Source organism: Xiphophorus couchianus, chromosome 24, assembly GCF_001444195.1.
Source record: "Xiphophorus couchianus chromosome 24, X_couchianus-1.0, whole genome shotgun sequence".
In the NCBI taxonomy this organism is placed as follows: Eukaryota; Metazoa; Chordata; class Actinopteri; order Cyprinodontiformes; family Poeciliidae; genus Xiphophorus; species Xiphophorus couchianus.
In genome coordinates, this window is record NC_040251.1 from 19050938 (window position 1) to 19075444 (window position 24507).

At 46.1% G+C, this 24507-nt stretch overlaps 1 protein-coding gene across 1 annotated transcript; it reads left to right on the plus strand.

Moving 5' to 3' along the window:
- Nucleotides 1-951: 951 nt before the first annotated feature.
- LOC114140667 (titin homolog) lies at nucleotides 952-22169 on the plus strand. The gene is made up of 19 exons (XM_028010796.1): nucleotides 952-1571; nucleotides 2525-2691; nucleotides 2775-2803; nucleotides 4035-4084; nucleotides 5559-10912; nucleotides 11001-11162; nucleotides 12240-12298; nucleotides 12464-12484; nucleotides 13349-13581; nucleotides 13809-13867; nucleotides 13957-14188; nucleotides 14267-16545; nucleotides 16622-16841; nucleotides 17934-18144; nucleotides 18583-18771; nucleotides 18849-19062; nucleotides 19349-19428; nucleotides 19740-19798; nucleotides 20698-22169. Exons 1-18 carry the CDS (start codon nucleotides 1379-1381, stop codon nucleotides 19771-19773), a joined length of 9786 nt encoding a protein of 3261 aa, XP_027866597.1. The 5' UTR covers nucleotides 952-1378; the 3' UTR covers nucleotides 19774-19798; nucleotides 20698-22169.
- The last annotated feature ends 2338 nt before the right edge of the window (nucleotides 22170-24507 follow it).

The following is a 24507-nucleotide window of genomic DNA, read 5'->3' on the forward strand; positions in this document are numbered from 1 at the left end:
GGACCTGGTTCTGGGCTATCTTTGGTTTCTTTATCTGGAACCGGTTTGACTTTGGTTCTGGTCCATGTTGGACTCTCATCCATCTCCAGTTCTGGTTCTGGAGTCCAGTTCTTGCCTGCCTTTGAGTTCTGTTTGGTTTTGGCCTTCTCAGATCCTGGCCCGGTCCTGGTGGTATTTCAGACCAGTCCAGAACCTGGTCCATGGTGGTGAATCGTTGTTCTGGTGATCAGGTGACCTGGTGTAATGAACCGGACCTTTCTGTCTGAAGGGAGAAAGTTCTGTGGAGTTCTGGGCCGGTTTTGGTTCTGCTTTGTTCTGGTTGATCCGATCCATTGTGATGTAATCTCCAGTCTTTGTGTTGCTGTTTCTCCTTCCCCTTAATCCCATTATCCAATAAAAGATGTCTGGTTGGGCCGGTTCTGGATAATCACGTTTATCCATGTTGACGTCTGATTTCTGTTGTTTTGGGGTCAAAGGTTAAAAACTGATGAATTCATAGAGTCACCGAGTTTTTTCAGAACTTTTCAGAACTTTTAATCTCACATCAGCAGAATCTGTTTCTCAACCTTCAGTTTCTGCCTGAGTAAAGTTCCAGTTTGCTTCATTCAGAAAAGAAAACTGAAACATCTTCGGTGTTCTGGAGCTGATGGGACTCCCTCTGGGCGGTTCCGACCCGTCGGGCCGGCTGCCTCTGACAGTCATCCACTCCAGCAGCTTAACAAATAGGATTAAAGTGGAGAGGAAGAAATCTCCCGCTGCAGCAGCAAAGTCCCATCTGCTCATCTGACAGCAAGAAGCTGCCGCCGTCGGCACGTCCTGCACGACCCGTCCGACCCGTCCTGGTTCTGATTGTTCTGCCATGAGATCCGGAGGAGCTATGAGCAGGTGGAGGTGAGGAGCAGCAGCGACCCGATAGGAGGAGAAAATGGCCTGGAGGAGCGTGGTTCTGTGGACGCTGGGGGCCGTGCTGCTGTCCGGGCTGCTGTGCACCGAGACGGGTGAGTGGAGGTTCTAAAGGTTCTGGAGGTTCTGGATATCCAACTGGAGGTTCTGGGTGGAAACTTCAGCTTTTCAATTGCAGGAAAATTCAACAATTTTCCTGCAGAATTTGACTTTTCTGAATCAAAGGTTCTGGTGGTTTTCTTCCAGTTGATTTTCTTCAGAACCTCCAGAACCAAACATTCACTGTTTTTATTGGACCTTTTACGTTTTGGACCGTGCTGGTCCAATTCTGAGATACATTCTGGGTTTTAATCAACAGAAAAGTTTTATTTATTATCATAAAGAGAAGAAACGTCTTCGGTTCTGGTTGACCCGAAGCAGAGGAACCGTTCTGGTCAGAACGTCTTCCTGCGGTTTTATTCTGGAGGTCTGGTCAATGTTTCCTGTTTTCCTTTCCAATCCAGATCCCAGTCAGGACCTGGCGGATTCGGACCCGCTCTCCTTCAGAATGCACTCGGTTCTGATCCGAAGGAAGAGGAACTTGCTGTTTCCCAGCGGAGTGAAGCTCTGCTCCCAGGAGACGTTCGACCAGGCCGTCTCCAACCACCTCCACTTCTTCCACCTCAGAGGTACCGTCTGTTTCTCCTTCAGCTGCAGCTTACGGGCTTAAACAGGGAGCCTGAGGTCAGAGGTCGGAGGTCGCTCTGAGCAGATGCTCCACATAACCCTATTAAAGAGCTGGTTAACCTTTGGTTATGACAGACATTTGACAGTTGGAGTAAACAGATTCAACGTGAGCGCTTCCCCCTAGGTTCTGGTCCGGTCCCCAGAAAGCTGGTCTCAGAGGGTCTCACAGGTCACCAGGTCGTCTCAGTCCTTCATTTGGCTGGGTAGACACGTCTCAACCACAGCAGTCTTCATCTTGGAGGAAGATCTTCATCCTGATCTGTTAGAAAAGCCTTCAATGAGAGTGTAACCAACTGGGAGGGTTCTGAAGGAGAACCAGGTGTTCTACCCATCCTAGCTGAGGTTCATGGTTCAACTGGTTCCTTCACGCCTTGGAGAAAACCTGGAGGTTTGAAGAACCAGTAGCAGGTTTATCAATTAGTTTGGATTGTTTGACAGCACAGAGAGAGAGAACTGCAGCTTTTAATCCAGTACGGCTGATATACGGTCCAGAACCGTCTGGATGGAGGTACCAGATCAGATTGTTGCGTCATGATGATCCTGCAGTAGACTCTGGTTATAAATGGTGGACAGAAGATGTCTGAGATGTCAGGAGTCCAACCGCAGCCTCCAGGTTGACCAACATGAGCAGCTCAGCTCATGTTTGCCAACATTTTCTCCCAATCTGCTCGTTAACGTCTAATCTCAGCTGTTAGTTTGCTGGTTTGAGTCCAGTTGGGTAAAGGGTCACCACGTTGTTTGTCTCAGAATCAGTGGCGTGGATTATGAGTCCAGAAAGACTCGGATTAGAGTTTCTTTAACCTTTGGGACATCAGAAACGTGCTGTTATGGTCCAGTGCCAGCAGGGTGCGCCGTTGCTGGTTACCAAGTTAGTTACGGGAACGTTGTGCTTCAGTGTGCCAGGAGACCGTGTGGGAGGCCTTCAAGATCTTCTGGGACCGACTCCCGGACCGGGACGAGTACCAGGCCTGGGTCAACCGCTGCATTGACGGATCAGTCAGCATCAAGGACATCGGCAGCTTCTTCAGCCAATCAGAGGAGCATCAGAGCCTCATCAGGAGCGTAAGCCAGCTGACCTTTGACCTTCTGAATGTTCTGTACCATTAAATATGCCGCGGCGCTGATGATGTGATGCTTTATTTCAGAGAGTTGAACTGGCTGCTGCCTTGAACAGGTCAGTAAACCTTCTGTCCCGGTTCTGGTGGATCTGTGAAGAGACAGGATCAATGTGAAGCTGATCGTGTTGTGTTTGTGTTGACCCGTGTTGTCTCCTCACCGCCTGCAGTGCGCCCGTCTCCTCAGGCTCTCCTCCATGCAGGTAGGCCTCAACCAGAACCGGGCTGGAGTCATTCTGAACAGGAAGGTCAGGCTAGACGAGAAAAACCCAAAACCAGCTTCAACTAAACCACTGAATCTACAAACTACTGACTGCAATACTGAAACATCTAGAATCCAAAATGACCAGGAGTTTATCTGAAGGCCTGGAGAAACGGGTCTGATGTCCCAGTTCTGAGTCCTAACCAGGTCTGTCTGGTTTCACAAGAGGAATGGGATGAAGGGCCTGAAACAGAACCGGCTGGTCCACTGCAGGTGTGGACCAGTAGATCTCAAACAGATTCCCAAATCACCTGGAGGAATAAGGCAGCCTGCCAGGTCTGGGACAAGCTTTGGATTCCTGGTGGTTCCCACTTTGGATCTCTCTCATATCTGAGGCTGTTTTCACACAAACCTGTTGGGAAGGCGTCTTTGCTTCAACGTGACAAAAATACCTTTTAATCTATAATCAGAGTTTCAGATGCTGCTCCAGTGAGCATTTCTACTTTTGACTTCATCTGAAGTCCAGTAAACACATGATGAAGGAACCTGGAGGAAAACCTGAAGTGTCTGAAGTTACTACAGTAAACATTTGGACATTAGGCTGAAACACAGCCTGAGTGTTTACGTGGAAATATATTTTAAAATGAATCATTGATGTAAACACTTGGTTTCTTTTAATATGGAGCAGAAACGGGAAAATTACAGATTAAAGGAGGATTTGAAGAAGTGTAATGACTCCAGCCCAGACCGGCTCAGCTTCGCTGCTTTGTCGGCTCATAGACCAGAGGACAGACCTGGACTGACTGTGTGAGACGCTTCCTGCAGTCTGCTGTGCAAACATGGCTGCACTTAGAATCATTTAAAGGGGAATTCCAACTATTTTAATGACTTGCATAACATGGGCAGCTATACCATAAACTGAGGTTTTACTTTCTGATTCAGAAACAAGAGACAAAAAATAAACACATGTTCTGGATTTGCGTCAAAGCAAAGTATCAGAAGATGTGAAATAGTTGAAATCCCCCTTTGCAGATAGAATCTCCTCGTTTTTCCTCTGGTTTATTTAAACGTGTCTGTTTGTCCTGCAGGTCGGCACCGCCTGTCCAGACTGACCCACCCGCCGTTTGGACTCTGCCAGGTAGAAGCTGCTCTGCATCTCTGCCATTGTTATAAACCAGAACCTATAGAACCACATGAACAGACTTTCTCTAAACCCGACCAACCAGCCAGACTTTCACTCAGCACTGATTGCTGTTAGGATGATGCAGAACCTGGGAACAAGAGCAGAACCGTTGAGTCTTTATTCATTATCTTTGTTTACTTTTAGACGTGAGCGTGTTAGTGACATTGTTGATAGAAAAAAGGAGTAAATATCCACCAAAAAACCCAGAACGTTTTAGATTAATCTCAGATATTTTCTAGAAAGAAAAAGGAAGTTCCTGTGATTCAAAGTATTTTCTTGATTATTTTAGATTAATCTTAAAATTTGAGTTTTATGGCATAATTTACCTCTGGATGAGGAAGTGTAATGACTCCATGGTGTCACATCCATGGTGACGCCCTGATGGACGAGACGTTCAGCTAGTCTGACAGCACCAACACAACTGCAGTGGAGCTCCACCATATTGTTTTTCTCTGTTAAAAATAACCACAAACTGCTTCCTCTTTGTCGGCCATGTTAGTTTACTCTGAATCACTGAGAAATGAAATCTAAACATCAGTGAATGAAAGCAGTTTGTGTTGCTCCTTCTGTTTGTCTCGATGATAATATTTGCTGACTATTGGCCCTGAAGTAGAGATGAGGATATTAACCAGTAATCATTTCCAAGCAGCTCCTGAACATGAGCCATAATCAGGCTGCAGTCACCTTCAAACCAAAGTTAAAGAGTTTCAGTAGAAATACTCTTTTCTACGGAGGCCCTGGAGGACCATGAGGTTTAGTTATCTCCCCTGAAGGTTGGAGCAGAAGTTGCTCAGCATGAGGCCTGGTGTTCAGCCCAGGTTGGAGTCAGGAGCTGCCGTGCCTCACCTTACACCCCAGTCGGTCTCTGAGGGGGGTTGATTCCCGTCACAGGCTCCGCTCTCAGAATAGACCTGTAAGCCTATTTACGGGCAGCAGCCTGGTCAATGGACGGAGACGGAGCTGGAGACATGCAGACCGGACCGAGTTAGCCATCAGGGTTAGTGCGACCGCAGCCTGTAGAGGCAGCATCACCAGGCTGGCTGTGTGTCAGCCAACACATTCACACCAGGAAATACCAGACCTGCTGCAGAATAATGATTCAGAACCGTTTCACCAAACGGGTCTGAAACAACCCGTTTAACCTTCTGATTGTTGGAGAGCAACTTTCACTGTTGTCCAGTGAAGCTTAGAGAACAGAAAGCCTCAATAGCTTCATTCAATACACAAAGGTCAAACAGTGAACTTTAAACCTTCATGAAGTCCAGAAAGTTCTTATTTTAAGGTTATTTCAGGTTTTGTTTGAACCATAGAAGAGATGTAACACATGAAATCGACTAAAGAACATGTTAGCGCCCCCTATCTAGCAGAGATATTCCTTTGCTCCTTTGTTCTAACCTTCATATGAGCTTCCACTAATTCCTTTTCACAGGAGACAACAGTGTCGTCTTTGGATCAGAAGCTATTACAGTCCGTCAGCAGGAGCTTTCTCCAGTCACCTCTTGGACTCCATCGCTGTCTGCAACCGAAGCTCCACTTAAAGAGGCTGCGGCGACTTCTCCTGAGGATTTAACCGCTGACCCTGCTGCTGACGCCGTGCCAGAAGACTCTAATGATATTCAGGAAACTGTACCGATTATTACTTCACAGAGTCCGGCCGAGGTCGTCAGAAACGTTCTAAATGTTGGAGTCACTTCAGAGGAGACTGTAGAGATGATCACGGATGTTTATCACCCGGTTACACACCAGCCTGTTGGCCCGGTGGGTCAGGAGATCGGGACTGATGCCGGCAGAGCAGAAGAAGAAGAACAGCTTCTTGAAATTACTACTGAAGAGTTGAACAGTGTGTCTGTAGTAATACCAGAGGATGAGCAACTATCAACACAGCTGGTTGCTCAAGAAATCCTCACAGAACCTGCGGTTGTGGTTCTTCCAAAGCCCACCACGCCCCCTACTGTAGAAGCCTTCACTCCAATTGTCTCTCCTGTTGTAGTTGAAGACACGACTGGAACAACTGCTAGGAGTTTAGTTAGCCCCATCCAAGAGGAAATCCTGGATAACTCTTTAGGTCCCATCCCTGGTGTTACTTTGACTGAGACACCTAGAGAGGCTGTACAGGAATCCATTGTTGAAACTGCAGTTTTTGCGCCTGAAACTGATGTTTCTTCAGGTTCTGATGGTGAGGTAGATACGTCACAGGTAGATGATCCATCAGAGGCAGCAGTAGATGTTAGCCAAGAAGAGATCGGCAAAGAGACGACACCAACTGTGTTTCTGATGGTAAAGTCTAAAGACGAGACGGAAATCAACGAGATTCCAGAGCAAGAATCAGACATAGCTGTTCCCTCTCAGGCCTCCATCCCAATGACTACCAGCAAGATGGAGGAAGTAAGACAAACTACTGAGATGACAGTCAAACCTCTACTTATTGTAGAAGGAGAGACTTTTCAAGAAATCCCAACAATACGGACAATGACACCTGAGGAAACTACCAAAGAAACTGTTCTTGTTTCAACATCAACACCAGAGCCTGTGATAGAGGTGGAAACAAAACCTGGAAGTACTGTTATACTTACAGAAGGTAATATGGTGGAAGGAGAAACAGAGGCTGGTGCTAAAAAAGAAAGTTTTCAGACAGAAGAGACCACTATCAAGGGAACAGATTCATCAGAAGAGCAGCCGGAACCATTGGACAAGAAGTTCATTGAAGAGGAACCAGGGACGGAATCTACAGGTGGTTCTGTTGAACCTAAAACATCTGCAGAACCCAAAGAACAAGGTGGACAAGACATTATAGAAGAACCAGCACCCAGAGAAGAAACTGCACATGAACCAGAACCTGCAGGAGAAGCAGTACAGGAAGGAGAACCTCCAGGAAGTGTTTCAAGGGAACCAGAAATGGTAGAAAAAACAGCAGAAGATAAAACAGAACCAGGAGATGACACAGAACCTGCAGAAGACCGGATGGTTGAGAGACCGGCACATGACCTGTCACTCAAGTTAGAAACTCTTGAGAGAGCAGAACCTGCAACAGAGTTGACTTTCACAGGAGAAATTACAGAACTACCCTCAGAACCAACAGATCAGAAAGTAGTCAAAGAACAAAGAACAGACCTTACTGGAGATTCAGTACCAGAACCTGAGGCCACAGGCGGACCAGTCCAAGAAATAAGCTCCACGTTAGGGACAAAACAAAAAGCAGAACCGACCACAAAACCACCAGAAGAGACAGAGCCAACTCCAGAAATGGAAATCACAGAAACGGTGGAAGCAAAAGCAACAGAACCCGCAGTTCAGTTTCCACAACCCACAGCAGAACCAACACCAGATATGGTCATAGAACCAATAAAGGAAGCGGAAGAAAAAACAGAAGCTGCTGGAGATCTAGAAAAGGAATCTGAAGAATCAGAACCAACCACTAAACCATCAGAACCCAAACTTGAAACTGCAACCATAGAAAAAACAGTTGAAGCAAAATCCCCTGAACCATCACAGGTTCCAGAATTTACAACGGAGCCTTCACAAGAAATGGATCCCATCATCGATCAAGAGAAAGAAGAAGAAGACTCTACAAGACAATTGGTAGAAGAGGATTCAGATGTAAAACTGAAACAAGAACCAGTGCAAGAACCTGACTCAACACAGAAACCAGGCCAAGAACCCAAACAAATTAAAGAATCAACTCAAGAAAGAGAACCAACCATTGAACCCACAGAAGAAACAACCAAAGATGAAAGACCTCAACCCACAAGAGATCCAGAAAAGACAACAGACTCCTCCACAGAGACAGCAAAAGGAGCAGAACCCACCAAAGAACCCGCTCCAGAAGCAGAGGCTGTGGAAGAACCGCCCAGAGCCTTTGAGAAACCAACACAAGATTCTTTACCCATAGAAAAATCAGTTCAAGAGGTTGGACTCATTAAAGAAACAACACATGAAACCAAATTAACCCTTAAACCAGCTCAAGAAATGGACCACACAGAAGAACCAACTAAAACAGAACCTACAAGAGAACCAGGCCCCAAAGTAGAAACTGCTGAAGAACTTCTACACAAAACAAAACTTGAACAAGGAGTCAAAGAAACTCCAGCATCCACTGAACACCCAGCATTAGTGCCAGAACCAACTGATTTTAAAGATACCTCTGAAGAGGCAGTAAAAATACCACCAGCAAAACCTACTGGAGAACCAACTAAAGAATTGGAACCTCCCATAGGAGCAGGATACAAGGAAGAACCTAGCAGAGAACCACCACAAGAATCAGAACCATGTAAAGATACAAAACTGGGAGAGGAAGTCCCCAAGGAATCTGTACCAGAAACAGAGGTCCCCCAAGAGACTGAGACAACAGCAGAACCAACAAGACAACCAGCGCCAGGTGAACCTGTAGGAGAACCTTCTGGTAAAATAGAACCAACAGAAGGACTTGAAGAGACTGATCCTCATTTAAGACTTGATGAAGATGAAGCTGGTGTTCTTCCAACACCTTCAGATGCAGCAGGGGAACCGTTTAAGGTTGGAGACGACAGAACCTCTGAGACGTCAGATAAAGCAGTTGAAGAAACAACAGGTGTTCCAGAGGAGTTGTTAGTACCACAGACTCCTGAAAGAGAAGTGAGTCCTGTAACTATCGAAGAAGACTCAAAAGAGTTACCTGTGACTGAGTTGGAGGGAACTATTGGGCAAGACATAGTGGCTGGATCTCCATATGGTTCTGAAGGCGAAACCATCAAAGAAACTACTTTCCATGCGGTTGAACCTGCGATCAAAGTGACTGAAAATGTTCTTGAAGCTGAAGAACCCAGTGAAACACCTACAGACGTTGTTACCAAAGACCTTCTAGTGACACTATCAGAAGAAGGGTCCATCAAGCTTCCTTCTGAGGAAACTGTCAAGACTGTCGTTCCTGAGGAAACAACCAAGTCTGTCATCCCTGAAGAATCGGTGGAGGCTGTAGTCCCTGAGAAAACAACCGAGATTGTCGTTTCTGAGGAAACAACTGAGACTGTCGTCCATGAAGGAACAACCAAGACTGTTGTCCCTGAGGAAACAACCAAGACTGTCGTCCCTGAAGACACAACCAAGACTGTCGTCCCTGAAGAAACGGTGGAGACTGTCGTCCCTGAAGACACAACCAAGACTATCGTCCCTGAAGACACAACCAAGACTATCGTCCCTGAAGACACAACCAAGACTGTCGTCCCTGAGGAAACGGTGGAGGCTGTTGTCCCTGAAGAAATGGTGGAGGCTGTTGTCCCTGAAGACACAACCAAGACTGTCGTCCCTGAAGACACAACCAAGACTGTCGTCCCTGAAGACACAACCAAGACTGTCGTCCCTGAAGACACAACCAAGACTGTCGTCCCTGGAGAAATGGTGGAGACTGTCGTCCCTGAAGGAACAACGGAGATTGTTGTCCGCGAAGAAACGGTGGAGACTGTCGTCCCTGAAGAAACAACCAAGACTGTAGTCCCTGAAGGAACAACCGACACTGTAGTCCCTGAGGAAACAACCAACACTGTCATCCCTGAGGAAACAACCGAGACCGTCGTCCCTGAGGAAACAACCGAGACTGTCGTCCCTGAGGAAACAACCGAGACTGTCGTCCCTGAGGAAACAACCGAGATTGTCGTCCCTGAAGGAACAACCGAGACTGTCGTCCCTGAGGAAACAACCGAGACTGTCGTCCCTGAAGGAACAACCGAGACTGTCGTCCCTGAGGAAACAACCGAGACTGTCGTCCCTGAAGGAACAACGGAGATTGTCGTCCCTGAAGAAATGGTGGAGACTGTCGTCCCTGAGGAAACAACCGAGACTGTCGTCCCTGAAGGAACAACCGAGACTGTCGTCCCTGAGGAAACAACCGAGACTGTCGTCCCTGAGGAAACAACCAAGACTGTCGTCCCTGAGGAAACAACCGAGACTGTCGTCCCTGAGGAAACAACCGAGACTGTCGTCCCTGAAGGAACAACCGAGACTGTCGTCCCTGAGGAAACAACCGAGACTGTCGTCCCTGAGGAAACAACCGAGACTGTCGTCCCTGAGGAAACAACCGAGACTGTCGTCCCTGAGGAAACAACCGAGACTGTCGTCCCTGAGGAAACAACCGAGATTGTCGTCCCTGAGGAAACAACCGAGACTGTCGTCCCTGAAGGAACAACGGAGATTGTAGTCCCTGAAGAAACGGTGGAGACTGTCGCCCCTGAGGAAACAACCGAGACTGTCGTCCCTGAGGAAACAACCGAGACTATCGTCCCTGAAGGAACAACGGAGACTGTCGTTCCTGAGGAAACGACCAAGACTGTCTTCCCTGAAGAAATGGTGGAGACTGTGGTCCCTGAGGAAACAACCGAGACTATCGTCCCTGAAGGAACAACGGAGACTGTCGTTCCTGAGGAAACGACCAAGACTGTCTTCCCTGAAGAAATGGTGGAGACTGTCGTCCCTGAGGAAACAACCAAGACTGTCGTCCCTGAAGAAATGGTGGAGACTGTCGTCCCAGAGAAACGTCCCTCTGAGGATAAGGTTTTACCAAGAGAGAACGGTACCCTAATGGTTCTCCCACCAGCTAACAAAGCTCCAGGTGTAGCAGAGGAAACTACAGTAGAAACATCAACAGTGGGACCTACCGAGGAGGCAACCACTCAGTCCACAACACACTCTCCTAAGTATGTAGTGGAAACCAACAATGGAAACTTTCCGGATGTACCAGTCCGACCCTACGTAGAACAAGACATCTTTTTGGGGAACAATGACTTTGTGGAGGAGGAAGAGGATGATAACTCGGTAAGCAGATGTAGAATATTTCACAATGATTGGTTAAAGTGTTGACTCCATCATCAGATCATCTTCTGGGTATATTTTGTGTTTTCAGATTGGTAATGAGATAGACGGCACGCTGCTGCGACCCCCGCGACCCCTGAAGGAGTACGTGGTGGAGCAGCGGATCAAACTGAAGGGAGAAACCTTCAGCAACGCCCTGAGAGACACCAGCAGCTTCCAGTACCAGCAGCTGGCCAAGCAGTTCAAACGCAGGGTGAGCATCTGTCCAATCTGTACCAGAAGTGTACTTAAGGCTGTAAGGGTCAAAGGTCAATGAATCCACTGAGAGCAAACTTATGCAGGTCTTTTTCAGAAATGTGTTTCTGAGCAGCAGAACACTCATCAGCTCTGTTTTCTGCTCATGGTTTCATCACTGAAAATGATCCTGTGTTGTTACCATCTTCTTGTTTTGACTCTTTCTCCCTCTCTGACGTCCACAACACTCACTCAGAACCAAACTGACTTGCTTGTGGTTTCTTCCAAACTGCAGACTCAGGACTTTGGCTCCGGTTTAAAGGCCTCGCCTGACTTTCACGCTTTAAGTATCTTTATGCATTGCAGCTCGGCTTGCTGCGGCTGCCAGAGAGCAGCTATACGAGCCGCGCAGGCTGCGGAGGACATACAGTATACGAGCAGTGACTCACCTCCAGCCGGTGGAAAAAGCAGCGCTGCCAGGAAAGCAGAGCGGAGCGCCGGTGTGTTCCCGCTCCACTGGGAGGTTTATGGGCCTCGCTCCATGTCAGTGACGCGGGAAAGCAGTTTATGGTTTGAATGTCATGGTCAGGATCTTTAATGAGGGAATATGAAGTGGATAACTGCACTAACAGAATCAGCAGAAGAAGAAAAGGGCAGCCACAGGCCACTTTACTCTGAATTAGAGGTCTGAGCTGCACATTTCACTCATTAAAAACTAAAGTGTCGGTCTTTATTGTTGCCGATTAGGAAGACCTTTAGCTTTCCTTCCTCCACTGAGACTCTTCTGTTGTGGCTCTTTAAATGATCAAAACGGTCCAGATGTGCTGAGACAAACATCCTGGAAGGGAATGAGGAAAACTGACTTCATTTCCTGGTTCCTGAACATGTTTCACCTTCCATCCTCTAAGACTTCTTCAGTTTGAGTTTGAATGATGACCTTTGAACTATGACAAACTAATGATTCATTCACAAAATGAACCAGGAAGTGATGAACATGTAAGTGACCTTTATAGATGATCTCCTCTGGAGTGACGGACTGGTTCTGGTTGTTCTGGTCCGAACAGCAGCAGGATTTAACTTCTGTTTCCTGTGACAGGTTGAAGACGTCTTCGACAGGCTGCCAGGCTTCAAGAGCCTTGACATAATTGAATTCAGGTACACTTTAATGGACTTAGATTACAGCTGACCTTAGGAACCGTCATTTATAAGTTGTAAACTTTGGATTTAAAAGCAAGCTGGACAAAAAGCTACGTTTCTCTGTCATTTTAATGATTTGTTCACATTGTTCCTGCTCATTTCTGCTTCGGTTTGTGTTTTCAGGCCTCAGAAGGACCTGCAGCGGTAAGTTTGTCCTCATTCTGTCTTGGCCTCCCAAACATCGCTTCATTAGGGCTCTGTGCAGCTGGGCTAATCCATAACCTGTAACCCTGCTGCCTCTGAAGGCTTCTCTCTCCTCTCCACAACTTCTGCTGCTCTGGGACTTGAGTTTTCATTTCTGCTGAAGGATTAGCTGGCGTCTCCCCTGACGTCTTGTCAGGCTTTATGGGTGACTTAACCCCTGGCCCCTTTCTGGCAGGAACACTGATTAATGCCCCTCCAGCTGGCTGTGACCTGCTGCAGAGGAGCTTCAGGCTGATGGGAAACTAAAATCTAGAAAAGCCTCAATAACCTAAGATAATGTAAGATTTAAAAAGTCTGATCCACTGGAGTTCACAGCAAGTAGATTCTGTTGATCATAAATGGGCATCATCTGAAGTCAGGCTGGTCCTCTGGACCAGAACTTTACTCACCTGTTGCTCTGAACAACAGGTCTGCCGCTCCGCTTTCTGCTTAATGTCCTTATCGATAGTCAATCAGGTCTTAAGTGGGATAAGACGCTCGGCGGCCACCTGCAGCCGTTACAGGATTACCTTAAAGCTTTATGACCAACTCTACTCTCACCGCTCCTTCAGACCGCCTCAGTGTCCACAGACCATCCAGCAGGTCACCATGTTCAGGCATTCCTCAACCTCTGCCCAGCAGGAACTAACAAACAGGATAAACAGGAAATGTAATCATCTTCCACGATGGTGAAGCTAACCAGATAACAACCTGAACCAGTCAAACACACATACAGAGCAACCTTTGGATTAATTTACCTTGATGATTGGATGGTGTTTGCACCTGAATGCTGACTGAGCTGTTCCTGTGTTCTGGCCCCATCAGGGGTCTGGTGGTGCAGGTCCACTACGCCATCACTCTGGACCTGGAGGTGGACAGCGGTGGGGTCTCCATCGACACTCTGGACTTCATCACTCTGCAGAATAATCAGGTGGAGCAGAGCTACGTTGGAGCTGCTGAGCAGCCCACCGTCATCTACACAATCACTGATTTCCGTAACTACATCACCGAAGCTCTGCACAAAGACAACGTCCTGGCCAACGGCAGCCTGGAACATGGTACCTTTGCTTTTTGGTCTTTAGAAACTGGTGATCAGGCCCAAAATCTGGCAAAATCTAATGTTTAGTGCTGGTTTCATAATTGATGACTTATATTTTCATGGTGTAAAGCACTTTGAACTGTAGCCTTGTTGATGAAATGTGCTGTAAAATCAATCTTAGCTTGACTTTAGTGAACATATTAAAAAAATATTGACTCCTTTACAGAAGTGTTTTTGTATTTGAAGCAGGGAACGCTCCTCCTGTGAAACCTACAAGTAAACCGGATGAAGCTTACAACAACATGGTGAGCTGAACATGTTGAGACCAATTCTGCTTTCTAAACTCTGACAGATTTAAATGAGTGGAGCCTGAACCATGGCTCCTTGTTTTCAGGATAACATTCTGGCTGCAGAGAAACCTCCCGATGCGCCGATCCATGAGCCAGACACCAGCGAGGTTTTCCTGAAGAAGGAGGACTTCCTGTTTGACACCAGGGACCAGTGGAAAGGTCCACACAGTAAGGAAGTGAGTGAAAACGACGTCTTCTTATTCGATGAAAGTACAACAGCACCACAGACCGTTAAAGTCCAAAAGACTGTTGACCTGGAGCCAATAACTAAAGACGGTAAGAAACATCTCAGTCTGTAAAACCTCCGTTTTCCTCGATCAGATCAGTCAGTTAATTGATTCATTTGCTTCACAGAGGGTGGAAACATTGAAGGTGAGGGATTCCTCCTCACTACGTCTCCCAGCGCTGTGGATGATCACCAGACGGTCGTTCCTGAAGGATCAGCAGTCACTTCACCTCCAAAACCCTCTGAGGTCACGTTTGATCACGGATCTGGATCTGGTTTCTCTGGAGATGGTCAGGATTCTTCTCTCTGGTCTTGGGAGGCTTCAGAAACACCTGACATCACCTATGACCGGGGGGTCGACAGCCATGAAGTCCTACCACCACCTGACCTGGAGATGGACACGGATGATGATGTGGAACCAGCAACCTCTGAAACGGCTGATGTTTTACTGGTGACAACCCCCAGGTCTGGTGACTCTCACACCCAGGAACCTCTGGTTGGCGTCTTTGTGGCGCCACTGAGCACAGACACACCAGACTTCACCACACCTCAACTTCTTCTACCTTCAACTGAGGCAGCCATGACTGTGGACCTTTCTGTTCAAACAGTGGAAGCATCTGGTTTCCATGACGACTATTCTCTGATTGAGCCTCAGACCCAAACAGTTCCTGTTACATCCTCTAAAACCTGGACTCCAACTGATTCTGGCACCAGGCATCAAACTGAAAACATGGAGGAAGGGATGATGGGGGTCACTGCGTCAGATATCTTAGAGATGAAAAGTGAAGAGGTTATTGTGCTTGATTTACCAAAAGCCCAGACTGAAGCTCCTCTCAGTCTGGACCTGCCTGCATTTGTTGAAGTGCAGGGGGTCACATTTGGTGAACTCAGCGGTGAAACAGCCGCTGCTGGTCCAGAACAGCCTCAGGTCCTGACTGAGAGACCTGAGCCGCCCCTCCCAGAAACAAGAGCACCCAGTGAGGTTGAGGTTTTGGAGGAGCAGCATTTAGGAACCACTCACTCCACTACGACAGCACCCTCTACTGGAGGTCTGGACCAGGACCTGGCTGTGGATGAAGTCATTGTTGTCACTACAACCACAGCAACTCCAGTCCCAACTTTACCCCCAGCCTTGGAGCACAGCGCTGCGCTCTCCCCTGAAAAGGAGTCGCCTTTCACTCGAGTCTCTGATTCAGTGCCAGAAGATGAGGATCTCTTTCACCACGAGCATCAAAACCACGACGAGGTCACTGATGTTTCCACAAGCTCCGGTTCTTCAGACGTTTTTCAGTCGACACCAGCAGAAAAGACTCCAACTGATCCTGGACAGGGATCGCTGGGTGCTTCAGAGCAACACATGGAGACAACCGAACCTTCAGGAGAGGAAGCAGGACCTCCTACAATGACAAGTGAACCTTCTGAGGGAATTGTAAAACCTTTGGATGAGGAAGATTGGCCTGTTAAACATGAAGAACCTCCAAAAGACAAAGCTGACCCTCTGGACGATGCCGGAGTCAAACCTCATGGAGTGGAAAGCAAAGTAGAATCCTCAGAAACTGAAACTGTGCCAGTGAAGAGTGAAGCTTCTGGTGGAGACGAGCAAACTCCTCTGGAGGATTTAGAGTCTACATCACTGGCAGAACAACCCAGTTCTCCCAGCGTCTTCTCCCAGGGAGCTGGAGAAGACCCTGACTCTCCAAAAGGAGAAAGTGTGGAAGTGCAACCTTCAGGACAGGAACTGGAGACCTCTAGACCTGAAGAAGAATTTCAACCTGCTGAAGAACAAAAAGAACATTTTGGGGGAGCGGTAGAACCTTTAGGAGAACCTGAACCAATAGAAATAAAAGTAGAACCTACTGGAGAAGTAGAAGTAACTCCAGAGGAGAAAATTCAACCTTCTGGAAAAGGAACCGAGTCTCCAGTTGTGCATGTGGAGCCTTCTGAAGGACATTCTGAAGAGGTGCAAGTGTCACCTTCTGGAGAAGTAAAGAAAGAAGAGGAAGGAGAACGTTCTGGAAAGGAAGTGGCTCCTTCACATGGGAACGTGGAACCAGAACCTTCCAGAGAAGTAGTCACTGCTCTCCTTCCAACACCGTCTTCCTCACAACCCAACGTTAACGACAGCTCTTCTGTCCTCGACCTTGGCTACGACTTCTCTGACATGCCGAGTATCGATGTGAGCATCGACCTGTTCCAGTACGGCTCTGGGGAAGCTGATGGCGAAAGCGGTGGCTTCTCCAGTGAAGCTCGGGGTTCAGACCTTGAAGCTTTTCCTTTGCCGGGCCGGCCGGGCAGAGCTCTGACCGTGTTCTTCAGCTTGAGGGTCACCAACATGGCATTCTCCAGGAACCTGTTCAACAAAAGCTCCTCAGAGTACAAATCTCTAGAACAACAATTCATACAGCTGGTGAGGATCTCAAAGAACCAGATTCCATTAAATAGATTAAGGAAACTCTGGTAACCTTTCTGTCTTTTCTTTACAGCTGGTCCCGTACCTCCAGTCCAATCTGAACAACTTCCAGAACCTGGAGATCCTGAACTTCAGAAACGGCAGCATTGTTGTAAACAGCAGAATGCGTTTTGGCAAACCGGTTCCCAAAGAAGTCACCAACATCATCTACCTGATTCTGGAGGACTTTGCCAACACGGCCTACCACACCATGAACCTGGCCATCGACAAATACTCACTGGATGTTGAATCAGGTAAGACCGAACCCAACCAAACCTGGAGGAGTAAATATGAGTCCAGAGGAACAACAGGGGTCTGGTTTCCCTTAAATCTAAACTCATTATAAAATGAGGAGCAGTGAGGCTGGTGGAGTAGAAAACCTTTGGCTCTTTCTTTGCCTGGTTGGTTTTCAGCTCATCTAATACCTCAGATAATCCGTCTGGGAGGAACGTGAGCAGTGGCACCGACTGCAGTACCAACATCATGTTTGTTTGCCTCCATCTGCCTGAGCACACGGTGTTTTCCTCTGTCAGTCTTTAAAAGGCAATGACTGGGTGGTGGAAGTTGTTTACCGGTTTTAATCCGTATAATGTCCTTTTATGGTAAACATGTTGGAACAAACGTTTATTTCACTATAAAGATGACTTCTCCAAACCAATTGGTTTATTTTGAAATTTGACATGTCTTGTTGTATCAGAACCAGAAAACTCACCAGAAACCAGTTGAGTCTGAAAGGTCACTGGATGGATCTTTGAACAAATGAACTCCTAAGATCTGACTTTAGGAGATCTTAGGCGACCCGTTGCTGGTTTTTAATGAGCCCCCTGCTGGGTTTATGTCAGAGTTTACCGTCCCTGATGGGAGAGGAGTAAATAACTCATTGTCTCTGCGTTGCGACTGGACTTTAATCTGTCTGAGCCATTGTTAGGAGCTCTTCACTGACTAATCAAGCTAAGCTACAACAGTGACTCACTGGGGTCTGAACTCTGGATAATCAGTTTACTCCTCTCATCTTCGCTGCAGACACGTTTTCCATTGCACAAGCACAAACTAAACCTGCCAGGTCACGTAGAGGCTGCAGGGCTCGCCGAGGTCATAAGCACCCAACAAAGTCTATGATCGCACTTCAGCATCATTACACAGAGGGAATCCACATTGACGTTGCCTTGGAAACATCAACTTTGACTTAAAGACTCAATCCTTGTAGACCAGTTCAAGGTCCCTGGAAATATTAGTTCAGAAAGAAACAAAGTTGTCTAAGAATCTGGAGTGACTTTGTGATGAACCACAGTTTCTGTTTTAATCTGATCCATCGGCTCTGAGGCGTTTTCCTCTCTACCTGGCAGGTGACCGGGCCGATCCCTGCAAGTTCCAGGCCTGTAACGAGTTTTCCAAGTGCATGGTGAACCAGTGGTCTGGAGAGGCAGAGTGTGTGTGTGATCCTGGATATCTGAGCATCGACGGCCTGCCGTGTCAGAGCGTCTGTGACGCTCAGCACAACTTCTGCCTCAACGACGGCAAATGTGACATCATTCCTGGCAAGGGCGCCATCTGCAGGTAGGGGAGACCGAAGGATTGTTTAGTACACTGTAAAAAATGAATTAACCCTCGCTGTGCTCCTGTTAGCCAACGTCTGGTTGAGTTTTTGTTACATTTTCAACATTTTATTGAATTCTGAATTATATTCTTTACAATTTCAACACAATTATCTGTCTTCTTCTGCTTAGTATTTTCTGCATATTATGATAATTACTGTAATTGTAATTTGACTGAAATCGGATGAAACTGAATTTAGCATCTCTATCAACTGTTAAATAAAACATCACATCATCTGCATACAGGTGAATATTTGCATTAAAGTATTAATATTAAATGTAAAATAAAGGATTGCATCATCTGCATATTAGTGAATATTTTGCATTGAACAGAGTGAGCAGAGCTTTATGAGGGGATTCTGCAGATTTGATCAGGTTGACCCTCAGTTGGTTGCTGCAGGTGTCGTGTTGGGGAGAACTGGTGGTACCGCGGTGAGCACTGTGAGGAGTACGTCTCTGAGCCGCTGGTGGTCGGCATCGCCATCGCCTCGGTGGTCGGCTTCCTGTTGGTGGCTGGAGGAATCATCTTCTTCCTGGCCAGAACGCTCAGAGAGCAGTATGATGGTGAAGACTCAGAGGATCCACTCAGGTTGGACGAATCTGTGAGTTTTAGGAGTAAATTTAGTTTAACGGAAAAATAAAACATTTGACCTTGTTACGTTTTAGACGGCATGAAAGCGTTCCAACTTTGGAGCGAGCCACCAAGTTCAACCCGATGTTTGAGAGCGACCCGGTCTCTGCTCAGTACTACCGGCGCTACGAAGACAGCCTGCCCCAGTACCACCAGTGCTGCGACTCCACCCTGAACCAGTGCTGCTCCAAAGAACTGACCAGTGAAGAACTACAGAACATCTGCCAGAACACGGCTCTCTCCAAAGAGGTGAGCTGGTTGTATGTGTGGATCTCTGTGGCGTTAGCATCTTGTCGTACCTGCAGCTAGTTGTGTTAGCGGCTCAGAGCTCCTGATTACCAGGCGACTTTCTCCTCTGAGCTCTGGCTCTGGACTCTTCAGGTAGAGCTGACACCATGTTGTGACGTTTCTTTGGCTCAGACGTGTTCAGCTCAGCGGGATGTTTGTACTATGTAGACAAGTATTTTTACTCCTCCTCCTACTGCGCTCTTACATAAACTTGATCTCCGTGTGCTGACCTCTGACCTCTCCACAGGAGATCCAGGAGCGTCTCAGAATAATCGAGTTGTGCTCCAGAGATCAGCGCTTTGCAGACTTTGTCCGGCAAACGCAAGTGTGAGTGCTCTTACTTTTTCTTTATCCGTTTATTTAACGCTGACCTGAAACTACCTCTCAGATATTTACCATGTTGGTTTGAATCTTTAAGTTGCTAAATCCTCAGATATTCAGAATTTCCTGTATGAAATCAAAACAGTAGAAATCTGAAGACCAAACAAGCTGCACTTCTGTTTCTTTAAGGCTTAAGCTTAAAAAGAGCAGGAAGGTCTGGAGATGCTCATCAAGAGCTGAACAGAAAGTTACTGTTCTTCTCTCAGCTCTGTTCACGTTCAGCCTGAACACAAACTAACTTGTTCTTCCTGGCACAGATTCCTGGAGAGGAGAGGAAGCTCCACAACGTAGCGTCCAGGCAGCCGCAGACCTCCAGGTACAGCCGGACCTGCTGCTGCTCAAACACCTCACTGTTTCTGACCAGGCTTCATTCATCATGCACTACACTACCCAGAAGCCTCAGCAGGCTCAGCTTGAAACTCTTAGCGATCATCAGTGAGCTCCTGTAGTCATCTGATGCGCTAGTAGCTAGCAGAGCTAACTTTTAGCTTAGCACTGTGAAAATACCATAGCTTCCCCTAAGTTAATTTATCTTTTGTAAAGTTTCAGTTGAAAAAGTTGGACATGTTTTGACATTTTAGTTATCAACTAATAATAATTCTTTACGTTCTTAAACGTTTGTGTTCATGCTCTTATTTTGAAATCTGTTTATGCAGCAGTTTTTTCCCCCAGTAACTTTATGTCAAACAGGAACAAAATAAACAGTGAATCAAATGTAAACATAAATAAAACATGAATATGTTGGTAATAATGTCACGGTGCTGATTGGTTCTGATTGGTTCTTATCCTTTCAGGGCAGATAGAAATTCAATTGATGTTAGCGTTTTAGCATTAGCTTCTGCTAAGTACTGCTAAATAGTGTAGTACTTTAGCATTATCGTTATGGTTCTGGCTTTAGGGTTAGCATTGCTAACTTTTTCAGGTAGTGGTGTCTTTAAATTTAGTATTTTGTATTAATACAAAGTGTTGTGTGCCACTTTAAACCACACCAGCCGTGTTTTCACTCACCACACCTGTAAAAACAGACCAATTAAGATGATCGTCTCATTTAGCAGCTACAAGATGAGATGTAGCATATTTGGGGGCTCGTCCGGGATCCTTTTGCTCAAGCACTGAGCTTGAGTTTCCATTCCTGTAGAAGTGGAAATGATTAACAGGGAACATTAAGGCTTGAGAACCACTGGTTGAGTTTTAACCCCAGTTGTTTCTCCACAGAAACCAGCCCACGTCTTTAACTGGAGGAGGAAGACCAGTCCATCATGATGCTGCTGTTCGCTGAGCTGGAGGTGACCAGATGCTGGCAGATGTTGGAGTTTATTTTTTCGCCCTGAAGTGAACTTGATTTTTGATTCCGTTCTGTGTTTTTGTATCCTGACGTCTTGTTTTGAAGGAACACTTTGATTTCTGATCTTTGCTCGCTGGACATTACCTCTGTCCTACACATTCTGCCAGACTTCCTGTCCAGCTTGGATCGAAGGGTTTCTGGTTGCATCCTGACCTCCTGGTCGCCACCCGGGCTTGTCTCTGGTCTAATCCTGGACGCCGGTGACCGGCAGCGTTTCTCCCTCTGGTGCCTTCACTGTCCTGTTAGCTCTTCTGGGATGTGATGCAAACAGAGCCCTCGATCAAAAGCAACTTTGACATAAATCCACAACACCAAACATCATCAACCTCCTGCTTTTTCTACTGCTTTCTCATCACTGATGTTTACATTTCTGTAGTAGAGGTAGAGCTTTACTCTGACTCCATGAAATGATGAATATGTCTAGTTTGTGTTTTCTAAGACTTTGGCTGCTTCTCGTTAGAGCGAGGCAGCCCCAACCTCCCCCTTCAGTTTCATTAATGTGTTTATTTTATGGATCTGAAACATCTGGATCTAGTAGAACAAACGGTTTGGACAAGAGACAACTTTTAGTTCTTCAGAGATTCTCTGGTACCTGATAACTGAGCAAACAAAGCAACAACACAACAACATGGGTCCGATCCAGCTGAGGCTGCTCTAATGTCAGCCTCCTGCAAAAGGTGCCAACCACTTTATGTCATCGCTAAATGTTCAAGTTATTCACCGGATCTGACCAAACGTTGTGGCCCAGCAGGAAAAACATAATTAGTTGTTTCAGTGAGACTCTGGTACTTTCAGCTTCAGGGTTTCTCAAGCTGTCATGATCTGGTTCTGTTACGATACTTTCTTGATCCGGTTCTGAAGATCAGCTGGCTTTATTTCTTTCTTTCTGTTCCCCGACTACCAGCCGTGTTGTTTCACATTTATTTATGTTTTCTGCTCTCTGAACTTCCCACCATGCTGTTTTTATGATAAAGGATTTTCTTATCTTGAGAAAATGTTTTACTTCATCCGCAGAACCTCGTGTCCAATTTCTGAGAATCCAGACCTGAATGTTGAAGCAGCATAACAGCTAGCTTGTTTTTAGATGTGCTAATAGAAACCAGGAACAAGTTTTATCTTAAATTCCCCCCTAAATGTTTATCCTGACGTTTTAAAAACCGTCTCTTTAACGTCCTCAGACGGTTTTAATGTTTGAATGTTGACGTTCTCGGCCCTCATGTCCGTCGCTGTGGTTGGTATCGTGTGTTTTTATGCCGGTTTGTCTGATTTTTAGTCTGAAGCTGTAGCGTAAGCGTGGGAGGTGGCGCACTTTTTAAAATAAAATGCTGACATTTTTTACACAGCCGTCATCAGACGTTTCATGTTTGTTAAAGAGGAAAAACTCTGAAGGTTTCGCAAACACTCTGCTGTCAGAGTGGACATGTTGGCCATCGCCATGGCAACCTGGTGACGTCACAGGTAAACAATAAGAACGTGGTTAATCCTTTCAGCAATATGTAAAATGTCAGAAAAGAATATTCAATATTCATAATTTCTCTATGTTTTGCGTATTTATCAACATTAATGTTGGCATTTGTTACGTTCCTGAAGTGTCCAAAGTGTGGCTCGGGGGCCATTTGCAGCCCTTGGAATAATCATGTGTGGCCCTCATCATTCATAGCCTGATGCAGATGAAAATATGTTTGATCATTTTTAAGTTATATCTTCTTAAATAGAAAGTGTTTTCATTTATTAGCCATGTCTGTTTTTGTTTTCATTTTAATATCCTAGAAGCTACAAACATCCAGCCACTGTTTACTGAAAACAAACCCGGATGAATTCGCCAGGTTTTTAAACAAAGTTATTTTATTTGTTACAGAGAATCGATTAAAATGTTGTCTAGACCAACAAAGTAGAAAACATTCGACCCAGACAGTTTGGAAACTGAACGCTTTTCTTTTATTACTGAGATTGAAATAATTTGTTCTTTTCCACTTTGTTTCAGTAAATTAATACATATTGAGTTTAGTGTTTGGCAGACACAAAAGAAAACAATCTCAATAAAATGATTGTGCAGTTTTGTTTTGACGGGTGGAAAAACTCCTCTGGGTGTTTTTAACGTTTGTAAAAAGTTTGTCCTCCTGGTTTAGCTGGACGGACGGATTCCCAGTGAAGTCTCCTGGTTGGAGACCGTCTCTGTTCCTCGGTGGTCTCCGGGGATCGTTGGTCGTCTCTCATCAGTTGCCGTGGATACAGCAGTGAGGATGACAGCTGGTGAATCCCGTCCTTCATCACCTGAGAGACAAAAGTCAAACAGAGCGGGACAGAGTGAAGACAGACGGTCTCCTGGAGGAGGACGTGTTGACGCTCAGTCATCGCTGCTGACAGCAGGAATGTTGAGACCCAAAGCCGGCAGCCGGAGGTTCGGTTCTGAGTTTTCACACAGCGTAACGGGTTGGACCCGTACCCAGACTGGAACCAGTGAGTAAATGTGAATCTAACTGATTTCTGCTGCAGTTATTTCTGCATGGCTGTTCAATATACTAATTAAATGCGACTGAAGAAGAAGAACGAAGACGTCACTCAGCAGTGATGATGGCCGCCGCCGCCGCCTGGATGGATTTGAACATTTTTCAGATCTGACAGCAAAATCACAAGATGAAGGAAAGAGAAGGAAAAGCTTCAGCCATTATTTACATCCAGATTTACGGCTGTTGCCTTTTTCTGGTGCAGAATTATGACACGTCTCACATCAATGATGTCAAAGTCTGCAGCTGGTTTTAGCTCCACATGGAGGAACAAATCTGATCATCTTTTGGGTAAAAGATTGGGATTTATGGCCAGTTATGACCAGTTTTAACCAGTTTATTACCAGTTTATTACCAGTGTTGAGCAGCTTACACTGATGTATAAAGTCGTATTTGCTGTGTGAACGTAACTTTTATTCCACGCCTAAACGGGTCGTAACGATGGGCTAAGAGAGTCTTTAGGTGCTATTTTGGTTTAAGTATTTCATTTAACTCAACCTGGAAGTTAAGGAGAAAAGGTTTTCCTGATTGGGAATCCAGTGGATTTGCTTCAGGATCCCGGACGAGCCCCCAAAAAGATTCAGCCCCTGAATTTCTGAGCCACCATCTTTTCTCTTTCTGCTGAGTATCAGAAGTATTTTGGAGTTCAGGCCCCAAAGTTTTACAGGACATGGTGACGTAAAGGAAATAGAAGTGGCTTTTATTTTGAAGGAACTAGGCCTGAACCCTTTATTTGATTAAGTTTTGCAGTAATTTATTCTTTATTTTCTTATTTTTTGTGGCGCATGCCAGGTTGATGATGTGAACAGTTTTATTCCTGTTGCATCATTCTGCCTCCTTCACTCATTTCATTCTTCTAAATATTCATAATTTATGTCTGAGGGTCGGGTTGAAGGTTCCCCTCGTTCCCCCAGCTTTGGTTTCCACCTCTGGAGGCTTTTATTTTGGAAACAGAGGAGACAGAGCGGTGCAAGCAGACAAAATAAAAGCAGAATATGTTGACATTGTTGCACGTGAGACCTTGGTGACCCTGAGACTGAACGGGTCCGGGATCCGGTCCAGGATCCGATCTGGTTCTGTTATTACTGCTTGATCAGAACCAGCCGGGATCAATCAGTGGTTTTAGTGAATCAGGAAGAAACGCGACGCAGGCCTTCATCTTCCTCCTTTATT